Here is an 11,938-nt window from a genome sequence, read left to right on the forward strand (position 1 = left end):
CTCCTTGATTATTAGACATCAAGATTTGAGAGGGAGTATCATTTACCTTTTCATGCATCATTGATATCTTCTCTAGATTGTTCTTTTGCATATCGTCTCCCCTATTTACTTGCCATTGTTCCATAGGGGTTTATGTCACCATTTGGGTTGAGATCTCTTTATCTTCTTGCTCCCTCAAATCTTTTTCCAAAGAACTTTCTCCATTATTGCTGACTTTATAGAAGTTGAAATCTCCTAATTCTCGTAGAGATCTTTTAAGTGGATATGATCATTTAAACTTTTTTCTTTCTCAAACTGACATTCCCTCAATTCCAATTCCTCTAAAAGTTTGTCAGCATCTAGTCCTTTCCCTTTCAAAAATCCGCTGCTCTGCAAGGCCTCTTCCGAGATTGGATTTTTTTCCCCTTCCCATATCTCAATAGGTTGTTTCCATACTCCATTTTTCATGCTTAGAGTGATGAAGTTTGGGCAAGGGTTTCCTTCCTTCATATTTATTAGAATCCTTGGGTCAGAGGAAGAATCTTTAATGTTTAGAACTTCCTCTGCTTTGACAAAGGTTCCAATTGTGTCCCGAATTTGTGCTAAAACCTCCTCCCCCCAATATTCTGCTGGTAAGTTCTAGAGATTAATCTACATAGGAAATGTCTGCAACTTTTCTTTGCTTGGGTCAAAATTTGGCTCCCATTCCTTCATAAATATTCCTTGACCTTCTAAAAGGTAAGGACCATTGTTTAGGATGTCCCATTTGTCTGTTTTGCTAGGTGCAATCCCCATGTAAAAGCCATTTGTTAAGGTTTTCAGCCTACATTCCTTTCCCCATAATGCTTTACAACCCAACCTTATTGTTCTTATAGAAGGCCATGGACCTAGCCATTTGAAAAAGAAAGCTTTTTCCCTTAACTCACCTATAGTTTCTTGCCATTTTGCATTATCTATGTGAACAATAGACATTACCTCATAGGTGATATGCTCATCTGGTTTTTGGGGAGGGTCTTTGACTGCCTCTTTCTCCTTTGCCATAGCTTGTTGCTACTGTTTTGGGTTATAGAACTTGTGTGCAGTCTTTGTAAAGTCGAATCTATTGAATTTCCTATAGATTGGCTTTTATCTGTGGATCTGGTTTCCCCATCTCCTCTCATTCCCCCCATTTTCTCGCCTTTGTGGTGGATTGAAATGATCATGATTCTGGGGGTAGGGCATCGGTCTCTGATATCTTGTTTTATTATATCTATTTAGAGGCCATCTATTGCTGATATGTTGCCCATAAGACTAGCTCGCATGTTGTCAGAAGCTAGATCGAGCATCTGCTTTCCATTTAGATTTCCCCTCGTCATTTGCAGGTAGCCGTTGCTTCCTTCACTCAAAATGCTCCCGCTCCCACTCTATCCCTCTTCATTGGGTTGCAGATTAAAACTAGAAAAATATTTTTTATTACTTACTTACATCAACTATTATTTATAAAAAATATTAAGTTTTTATAGATAAATATACCTATATAATTAAACTTAAAATAAGATAGATATACCTACATAATCAAACTTAAAATTAGATTAAATATACAATTTAAGGAATAGTCATGAATGATATAAATACCAATATATAATGAAAACATAGAAAGAGCCAAAAAAACACCCGCAATATATATATATATATAAAACTTATAATGGAATATAAGAAAGGTTTATATGCCTTATATTATCTATAAAGGTTAAAAATATAAACGAAGACTAAAAACTAAACCACATAAGAGATTGCATAAACTATTGTATATAGTACACTATTGAGCGAGAGATTAGTCGACCATGGTTCTCTTTTCCTTTTTCCCGCCAAAACTACTCTTTTAGCGCCAAAACTACTCTCGCAACAGGGCAGTTGTATAATCTTGTATATTTAAGTCATTTTGCTCATATGCTCAAAACAATGGTACCTTTTTCGCAAGGAATGCTTACAGGGAGCTACAGAACGTAATAGGTAATCACTGATCTTTTTTGCCAGGGTTTCAAAAATTAGGTGTTGAATTAGATGAATACGTTTGAGGATTAAAATTATGGGTTAAGTTGAATTGTTCAAGGTATTGCTTGCTTTTGAGTTTTACGCAGGTTTTTAAGATGCCCTAAAATTGAATATTTTTTGCAGGATATATGGTTATTTTTTATTTTGTATTTTCGGCTTTTTCCGTGTGATTGAAGCGTCTTTTTTTACTTCCTCACAAGTTTTCCTGCCCATTTGGTCAAATCCAGCGATATCATCAATTATCAAGTTCTTACATTGCCCTCAGGGGGCTTCTGTTGTGATACAGTTTGAATGTTGAAAGGAAAAAAGAAGAAAAAAAAGGTTCTTTATATCAGCCTACAGGGTTTTTCATCTGAGTTCATGAATATTTTACACACGTTTGCCATTAAAATGAAAATGTCTCTGCAGTCCTCCTCACAGGGTTTGTGGAAAATCCAACTTATGTTTGCAAAGCTTTCCAATCTTATTTAAAACTTTTACATAAGTCCATCTCTGAACCAAAGTCTTCGGTATTGAAAAATTTGAGATACTTTCTCATCTCCCTCCTCTTTACAGGACACTTTAATGGCTATGTAAAACTCATAATCACCTCACTTGCTTAATTTAAAACCCATGAGCCTTTACAGTGATTTAAAGATCTGTTTTAGATTTGTGCGTGGATCTTGCCTTGGTACTAGAATTCTTGCGACGAATCCTACATGTTCCTTTTTTCTGGATGACTCTTCATAAGTGAGAGCTTGCCGCTAATCGTTTTAATGGACTGTTAAACTTGTATGGATAACTTTCTTTTACTTCCTCCAAATTTATAGTTTCTTAACAGACAATTCATTGAACTTGGGGAAGCTCATTAGTCCGAAGAAACAAGTATCTGGATCATTGGGTTTTTGAGAAATATTCCTGTGATTTTTCTTATGCACAAAACCAACCAAATTAGCACTTGAGATGATAAGCTAAACAAAAAGGTCGACTTCTTATTCAGGCTGAGTTGGAATTCGCACTTGCTAAAGTAAGTGTTATTAATTTTTTTGTTTGGTTGCCATGTACATTTTATTTTAAATTCATTTTAACGAAGCATATAATTAATGAGGCATATAATTTTAAATTTTTAGTTTATGCTTCTTCCCTATGTAAGATGATTCTTTCTTAATGTTAATTTATTTAAAGTGTTTTGAAATGTTTGCACTGCTTGTTATTGTTATTGTTTATGCTGTGGTTACTACATTTGCCTAGAAATTTTTAAAAATATATTGTCTGCTCATTTTTCTGTTAGATAATTCAGCGAAGCCACTCATTTACATTCACATTATGTTTCGTTTTGTTTGAGTCAGTAGAACAAAAGTGTAAAAAGTTGTAAGATGTATGTAATATTGTTGAATACAAAACTTATAACAAGGAATTAGGTCTTAATGAGACTGTTTGATTTGAACAAAACTGTGCGGAAGGTTTTCAAGCACTTGTCAATTTATGGTTGGAACTTGATATGAGAAACTCTCCTTGAACTGGAATCTTATAAAACTTGCAAAATCTTGTACATAATTGGTTACTTTTAGAAATTCCTTACCTAGAAAGCTTGCAATATCTTCTTAAGACTAGGAGTAGGTTTCTTTCGTGTGATGATATTATATTGTAAGTTTACTAGCACACAATATGTGATAATCTAAGATAGTAAAATCATGCTGCTTATAGCTGACCACTATTATCTTATTTTTGTTGAGCAATATATTTTCACAATACATAATGCTCTGCCACCGGTTAACTAGGGGTTGTTTTGAATGCCAGTTTATTGCTCACCTGAAGTGATATTTGTGAAAGGAATAGCAACTAGTTTTCATATAAATGTTTATTTTGTAAGTAAAATGTAAGCTAAATATATTAGACAATACCAAATATAGAAATACAGAATGTGTCAAAACCAGATCTGTTAAATTTCAGCAGGAAGTCATTCATAATTTTTATCACGTCGAGAAAGCAACATGACTTGAAGATATAATAGACTTATAGACTAACCAAATTTGGCCATCAACTATTGTAATGGCAGAAAGCTAGGTCTTTCAGGGCTAAAATGACACATGTCAGTTTAAATATAAATGGTATTTGCCTTTCTTTTGCTTTGGAAATTATGTAATAGTCCCGTTCACCAAATTCTTCAACATCAGAGGGAGTAGCCTATCAGAAGCTATGATAGACAGCTCTACTTATTCTATCAAAGTTCATGCAAGACTTGCACTGAGCTTTGTCTTTTGGGCATTGAAAGATATAGTTCATTACTTCTTGGGCAAATGGAATGCAATTCTAATCCCTTCTAAAGGCTACATAAATAATTTTTAATCAATGCCTTCAAAAGTTCCATTTAATTTTGGCATACAACAAGCTTATGTAATTATTAGTTGCTACATTTTCTCTATTGTTTGTAATTGAAAAAATGCAAAGAGAAAAAGATGAGAAGACAGTAGACTGTCAAGAGAGCTACATATTTACTTGCAGTTTTACAATGGGCAGAACAAGCTGCAGAAGACATAAGGGATTCAAAATACAAAAGCAGTAGAACAACTACAATATTAATCTTGTATGTATTGCAGTCAAAATACTAAAGTAGTAGGACAACCACAATACTAATCTTGTATATATTGTTTCAGGTCAGTACTATTCTGGTGTTTGTAATTGGGGTGTGGATCGATAGTTTGCAGCACCTTATTTTCCCAGTGTAGGAAGCTACATTGCCGGTGATGGATATCAATGAGGAAGCCAGTTTGGCACACAAGCGCACTTTCATGGACTTTCTAGACCAAGATGTAAATTTCTTCTTTACTCTCCTTTCATTTCATTTCATCAGCCTTCTAAAAGATTTAGCAGTCAAATGTACTATGGTAGAAGCCATTATTGCATGACACAGCCTTTTAACTTGTTTGTGGCAACATTTTGTAGGTGGGACAAGGTGTATACATGGACAAGATCAGAGGCATGATCACTCAGGGTCGCCATCGCCTGCTTATAGACATGGCTGATCTAAGGAATTTCAGCCATGATTTAGCTCGCAGGGTGATAAGGAGTCCCAGTGAGTACATTCAGCCCTTATCTGATGCACTGGGGGAGGTGACAAGAAATGTGGATCCCAAGTATCTGCAGGAAGGCCAACAAATTCAAGTTGGTTTTGAAGGCCATTTTGGCTTTCACAAGCTTACTCCTCGGGAGCTCCTTTCTCCATTTCTTGGTACCATGGTTAGCATTGAGGGTATTGTCACTAAATGTATGTATATTTTACTGCAGGCATGATCCCCCCTTTTAAATTAGTTTGAAAATGCTTGACAAATTGATGAACAGCAGATCCCCTTTATTAGCCTCATCTGTTGGCGATTACTATTTACATTGTTATGTAAAGAATTGATAATTTTGAGTGAATAGTAAAAAGGTGTAAAAACAACAAATAGAATTCACTTGTAACTGTGTTCGAAGATTGGAGTTCTAGATATTAGGCTATGAGAAGGATGTTAAAAACATTGCATTCCATCCTTTTTCTCTTGTCTATTTTATGTTGTTGAATTTGTGACTGGATGAAAAACAATTCAGATCACTGTCAGGCTGTGTGATAATCTCCTTGCACAAGATTTTGTTGGCATCTTAAATTGTTTACCTCGCCCCAGGGATTCTACAGTGTATGATTAACTAATTTCTTAACATAACAGCATCACTAGATTTTTGATATCTTCTCATTTGGTTCAATTGGCAAGGCCAAGCCAACTTTTTAGCTGTGTTTTTTTCTTAGGATTGTAGGCTCTATACCTGTTTAATTTTGCAACTAAGATCACTTCTTCTGGGGCATTAATGTGATAGAAGTTGCCTGTTTATGACCAATAGGTTCTTTAGTAAGGCCGAAGGTTGTTAAAAGTGTCCATTATTGCCCTACCACTGGAGAATTTCAAGCTCGTGAATATCGAGATATAACATCAATGACTGGCCTACCCACAGGGTCTGTTTATCCTACACGAGTAAGTAACCCATACATTTTTGCCATAATATTTCTAGTGCTTTTTCACAGGGTGATATTTTCTATAGCAGCTATTGATGCCATATAATTTCAAGGGATTAATGCAAGTTAATTTGCTAATCTGCTAATGTTATGACAGGATGATCAAGGGAACCTCTTAGTAACTGAGTTTGGTCTGTGCAAGTATAGAGATCATCAGACAATATCTATGCAGGAAGTACCTGAGAATTCTGCTCCTGGTCAGATACCTAGATCAGTAGATATTATTGTAGAGGATGATCTTGTTGACACTTGCAAGCCAGGAGATCGTATAACAGTGGTGGGGATTTACAAGGCAATTCCTGGCAAAAGCAAAGGCAGTGTCAATGGTGTATTCAGGTACCTTGTCTTTTGAATAATCAATCACAAGTGGCACAATTCAGTTTTGGTTGCCCCTTTTTAGTTTGGAACCTCTTTTCCAATTCAGGCATGTTTGATAGATGTAGCGTTCCATTCAATGCAGGACTGTTATTGTTGCCAATAATGTGTTTCAGCTCAATAAAGAGATAAATACCCCTGTTTTTACAAGTGATGACATAAAAAACATCAAGAAAATAGGAAATAAGCAGGATACATTTAGTCTACTGGCAGAGTCGCTTGCGCCTTCAATCTATGGGCATACTTGGATAAAGAAAGCTGTTGTATTGCAGCTACTAGGGGGTGTAGAGAAGAATCTGAAGAATGGAACTCATTTGAGAGGGTAAAACCCTTAACTGCATACTTTCTATATGCTTCTCTTTCTAATGGTGGGTTGTTGAGCTCATGCATTTCTATCAATTTTATTGCAGGGATATAAACATGATGATGGTTGGTGATCCTTCCGTTGCCAAATCCCAACTCCTGAGAGCCATCATGAATATTGCTCCCCTGGCAATATCAACTACAGGACGAGGGTCTTCTGGTGTTGGTTTGACAGCCGCTGTCACCTCTGACCAAGAGACAGGTAATTAATTTTTAGAGATTTTATGTATATGCTTGACTATATTCTGTACATTTGTTGCTGTCAAGAGGCCTAGTTTGTCATGGCCATATGCTTTGAAATGATCAATTTGGCATTATTTCATTGGTCAAAGACTGGATGGTTCTGTGAAAATATTTGTTTGTTCTTGGCTAATCAGTTTAATTAATTCAGGTGAACGAAGGCTGGAAGCTGGAGCAATGGTTTTAGCAGACCGTGGTGTTGTTTGCATTGATGAATTTGACAAGATGAGTGATCAAGACCGTGTGTCTATACATGAGGTTATGGAGCAACAGACAGTAACAATCGCTAAAGCAGGAATTCATGCATCTCTCAACGCACGCTGTAGTGTTGTTGCTGCTGCAAATCCTATCTATGGAACTGTAAGTGTTTTCAACTTCCCAAGCTTTTCACAGCAGTATTTACCTCTGCTCTGGGATTATAGGCTTTCCTTACTTTATTACTATTTACCCCTTGGTAATGCATATTGCCTATAATTTGATACAACACAAAGTTGTGTTTTCTGGGCATATTTCATGCTAAATATGATCTTCAAAATCTCATTTGTGCAGTATGATCGCTCACTTACTCCAACCAAGAATATTGGACTTCCAGATTCTTTACTCTCTCGTTTTGATCTGCTCTTTATTGTACTAGATCAAATGGATCCTGATATTGATCGTAGGATATCTGAGCATGTTTTACGTATGCATCGTTATAGATCTTCAGCAGAAGATAGTGGTATACATTTCTACTCTCATTGCTCATTGAATATAATTGGAAAACGTCTTCATGTTTGATAGTTGATATGATTGACCAAAATATTGTACAGGAATGGTGATTGCTGATGGAAATTCAAGAAACATGGAAGAAGATGAAGTAGAGACTTCCGCATCCATTTTTGTGAAATACAATCGTCTGCTGCATGGCGAGAAAAAGACCAGGCACTTCAAAAATGAAATGCTAACTGTAAAATTCTTGAAGAAATACATTCATTATGCTAAGAGTAGGCATCAACCTGTGCTGACAGATGAGGTGATTTTTCTTGGGTTTGAATTTTTTTACATTGCTTTTGTGTAAATTATTTTATATTCATATGTTTCTTTTGTTGCCAAACCCACATGGAAGTAAACAGTCATATTCACAGTTGTGTAACGATGATAATTTACAGGCATCAGAACATATTGCAACTACATATGCTGAACTGCGTAATGCCGGTGCAGAAGCTAAGGTTTGCAATAAGTGTGCCTAGTCACTTTGAAATGTTTAGTTTTATTCCCGATGTTAGTCGGTACTTTTAGAACAATCTGTTCTTTTTTGTACACTCCTGATTTAGTCTTTTTAATGTTTGTGCTGCAGTCTGGAGGAGGTACATTACCAGTTACTGCCCGTACACTGGAGACAATAATTCGGCTTTCAACTGCTCATGCAAAGATGAAGTTGAGAAATCAGGTGAGAAACCCTTTAATTATAAATCCTGGGTTTTACATTGCAATAACCAAAAATGTCTTTAGCCTTCTGAGGCCTTTGAAAAGATCACTTGGATCCATGTTCATCTTCTTTATAACTTTAATAATGTTGCAATCTCTCTATGTTTTTAGGATGTATACATATAGCTTTAAGTAGTTACCCTGCTTTTAAGCTACCTGTTTTTGTCATTATTTGAACTAAAGCATCTCTTGAAATAAAGTTATGCAGGGGCGACCTTTGCTTGCTTGCAGTCACAGAGGGTCTAAAATGTGCTGGGGATATTTTTCTTGTTTTTGAGAAGAGCCTAAATAAATTGCTGCCAAATCCAATTTCAAGTGACTCTACTTATTTGGTGGAAAGTACTTTTAAGGAGAGCTACAGGGAATCTTGAAATTTGAAAAATGCTTAGAAATGACTGAATGTGTCCTTTTTGTATATTAGGGTCCTGTATATTCTGGTTGGGAACTTGCAAGGTTAAATATGGATTAGGGCTTATTGGTCATAACATTAGTATTGCTTTTCGTGCTGCTAAAATTGATTATGTTGAGAATGCATATAATGCATTATTTTCAAGCTTAGAAAAATTTGGTGGGCATTTCAGAAGTCACATTAATGAGATTGAAAAATGGATAGGTTTTGATTTATCTGATAATTGATTGCTGCTTTCCAACAATACTTCAGAAGTTGTGTGCATGAGATTGAAACATGAGAAGGCTTTTCATCATTTGACAAGTTTCACTATTTTCCAACATGCTTTGCTCAGGTATTAAAATCTGATGTAGAGTCTGCCCTCAAAGTCCTCAATTTCGCAATATACCATACAGAGCTGACAGAGATGGATCAAAGGGAGCAAGGAAGAGAGCGAGAAATTGATAGGAAACGTCGTGCTGATGGTGATTCTGCCAATGGGAGACATAATGATAATAATGATGATGATGATGGTGATCATCCAGATGGGTCAGGAAACAGAGGAAGGTAAAATTTTGTTGTCACTTTTGCTATCTTTTGCTGTTAAATCTGATGAACTAGACAACTCTATGTAATGAGCTTTGGTGTTGAAATGAAGATCAAGAAGACAAAAGAAGGGTAATGGAGATGAAAGGAATGGTGGAAGCCAAACACAACCAACCATCCCAGAGTAAGGCAACTTTGCAACTCTCTTGCTTGTGGATTCTTCAGAAGTTAAGGACTAACATAAGTCAATTCTATTGATTTGAATGAATGAAAAGCAGAGACACAGCAGAAGATATGGATATTGACTCAACAACTGCACCAACTATGATGGACATTTCATCTGAAAGGTCTCTTGTTTTGACATATCCTACCAACATTTTTTGTTTTTGTTTTTAATGTCTGCAATTGCAAACTAAGATTGTTGGACTGCATGAAAAAGCACGGTGATATAATCTGCTCTTAGACACAACCTGACGATTACTATTTCTAACATAGTTTTCCTCTTATATAAGGATTTTCAGTTTTGTGCACCTGAAAGTAAAATAGAACTAGTTCCTTGATTCCTGTTATTGTAAATTCGTAGGCTCGTGATTGATATTTGTGTTCTGTATCCTCATGGGTTGGCTATATTGTTATGTTAGAAACCCACAACGTTGAACTTTGAAAATAATATTTGAATGCTTCTCTTTGTTACAGAGAAGCAAGATTCAATAATGCATTCAGTCAATATATGATGGTGAATCACAAGGAGACCATAACTGTGGATGAGGTAGCAAGGGTGATAAACAGAGGGAACACTCATGATCCTTATAGTCCAGCAGAGATAACTTGTCTGTTGCAGGTATTTATCATACTAAGTTGTATTTATGTCTATTTATTGGCTGTATCGAATTGATTAATACTTGCACAAAGCTGAATTTTGCTTTATGTTGTGACAGAGACTACAAGATGGTAACAGATTGATGATGGTGGATCAAGTTGTGCACCTTGTTTGAACAAAAGCAGATGTTAAGCTAAAGCCCCTAGTTGCTGAATTTATAATAGGATGCCTCTATCATGTTAAATTCTGAATGTAATTCAAGTTGAAGTTGGTTTCTGTTGAAAGCGTGTGTCATCTTGAAGAGGATCCTTCTATTGAGGGTTCTGTTCGTTCCTCATTCTCTTCATGAATTGCTTCATTATTTTTTAATATCCAAACAGAAATTTGATCAGACAAGTCACAATTTGTATGATTATGTATTTTGAATGGTTCTTTTGTAAATGTATTATCATCTTAAGAATTATTTCAAGACTATGGGAGACTATCCAGCCATATCAGATGCATACAGCATCCATCTATGCCTTACAACTGTATTAGTTCAGGACCAAGGTTAACGACAGTACAATCAGCAAGCAATGACATGCCCATTTCCAAAAACTATTTAATAATAATTGTTTAATTTGAAAAATAAAATTGAATTCTTTTAACAATTACAGTTGCTATGGACAAATAAACAGTAGAGGGGAAGTGGATACAAATAAAATGAATATTATAGTACATATAATATTACGGGCAGCTTTTTGCGCTTGCACATTTCATCTGTCAGTATGAATGAAAATGGTAGAGCTGTTGGTTGCAATTGGTATGACGGAGAGAATGCTTCTCACGGCGAAAGGAGTGTCCAAGTTAAAAGCAGTTTCAAGATACAAACAAACTTCAAAGCTAACACCAAACAATCTGGAAGTTGTGAGTCCTGTTCTGCCTAAAGCTTCCAGAACTTTGCATCAATAAGAAAAACTACTGGAAGTTACTACAATAATATTTGATAATTTTATGAATTAAAAAATTTATAAAGCTCCAGCTAAATTAGATTTAGCCAATGAAAAAATTCAAATTTGTGCTAATAAATTATTTTTAAAATAAAAGAGCTTTAAACTTCAGGTTTTAAGGACATCCACAAGACCGAGCAATCTAAAAGACCAACTGCAACTACTATCATTCCCATTCACATAAAACTGTTAGTAAACTATAAGTTACACCCCACATCATGTGAGTATAATTCTCCTTGTCTTTAAATTCAGACAATGCAAAGTTCAAATGCTCTCTTCATATAGTTCTCCGTTTGACATTCTATCCATCACGAAACTTGGATTGCTTAATTGTGAAAGCACCTAGAAATCGGCTTCTTCCTCAAGATTCATAGTAGACTGTAAAGAACTTGAAAATTGTTGACAATATTGTTCTTAATCTAATGTACTGATAATCTTGTAGACGTCATTAAAACTCATTAGCTTTTTCAATTTCGATGAAGAAGAGCATGAGACACGGCCAGCAGCTTGCCCCTGTTGTTGCCCATGAACTCCTGCGAACATGAGCTCCAATGAAGCTGTGGATCTTGAAAAACTTTGTAATCCGTCCAATAATATATGATGTTTGCAGTGGATTCTTGAAACATAGTTTTCAAATTGTAGTTTCAAGGGTCTGGTATGGACAATGCTGAAGCAAATTAGATTTGCTAAGTTTGTTGTAAATAAGTATC

At 35.6% G+C, this 11,938-nt stretch overlaps 1 protein-coding gene across 1 annotated transcript; it reads left to right on the plus strand.

Moving 5' to 3' along the window:
- Positions 1–1,798: 1,798 nt before the first annotated feature.
- Positions 1,799–10,635, plus strand: LOC149566574 (DNA replication licensing factor MCM3-like). Its single transcript, XM_089819875.1, has 17 exons — positions 1,799–1,971; positions 4,650–4,805; positions 4,939–5,260; positions 5,869–5,999; positions 6,138–6,376; positions 6,501–6,737; positions 6,826–6,980; positions 7,170–7,378; positions 7,568–7,736; positions 7,828–8,030; positions 8,167–8,226; positions 8,355–8,447; positions 9,229–9,440; positions 9,532–9,603; positions 9,698–9,766; positions 10,116–10,260; positions 10,358–10,635. Exons 2-17 carry the CDS (start codon positions 4,740–4,742, stop codon positions 10,412–10,414), a joined length of 2,439 nt encoding a protein of 812 aa, XP_089676001.1. The 5' UTR covers positions 1,799–1,971; positions 4,650–4,739; the 3' UTR covers positions 10,415–10,635.
- The last annotated feature ends 1,303 nt before the right edge of the window (positions 10,636–11,938 follow it).

Source organism: Cupressus sempervirens, chromosome 3 (genome assembly GCF_028749045.1).
Source record: "Cupressus sempervirens isolate cs-2001-9-10 chromosome 3, ASM2874904v1, whole genome shotgun sequence".
Taxonomy (NCBI): Eukaryota; Viridiplantae; Streptophyta; class Pinopsida; order Cupressales; family Cupressaceae; genus Cupressus; species Cupressus sempervirens.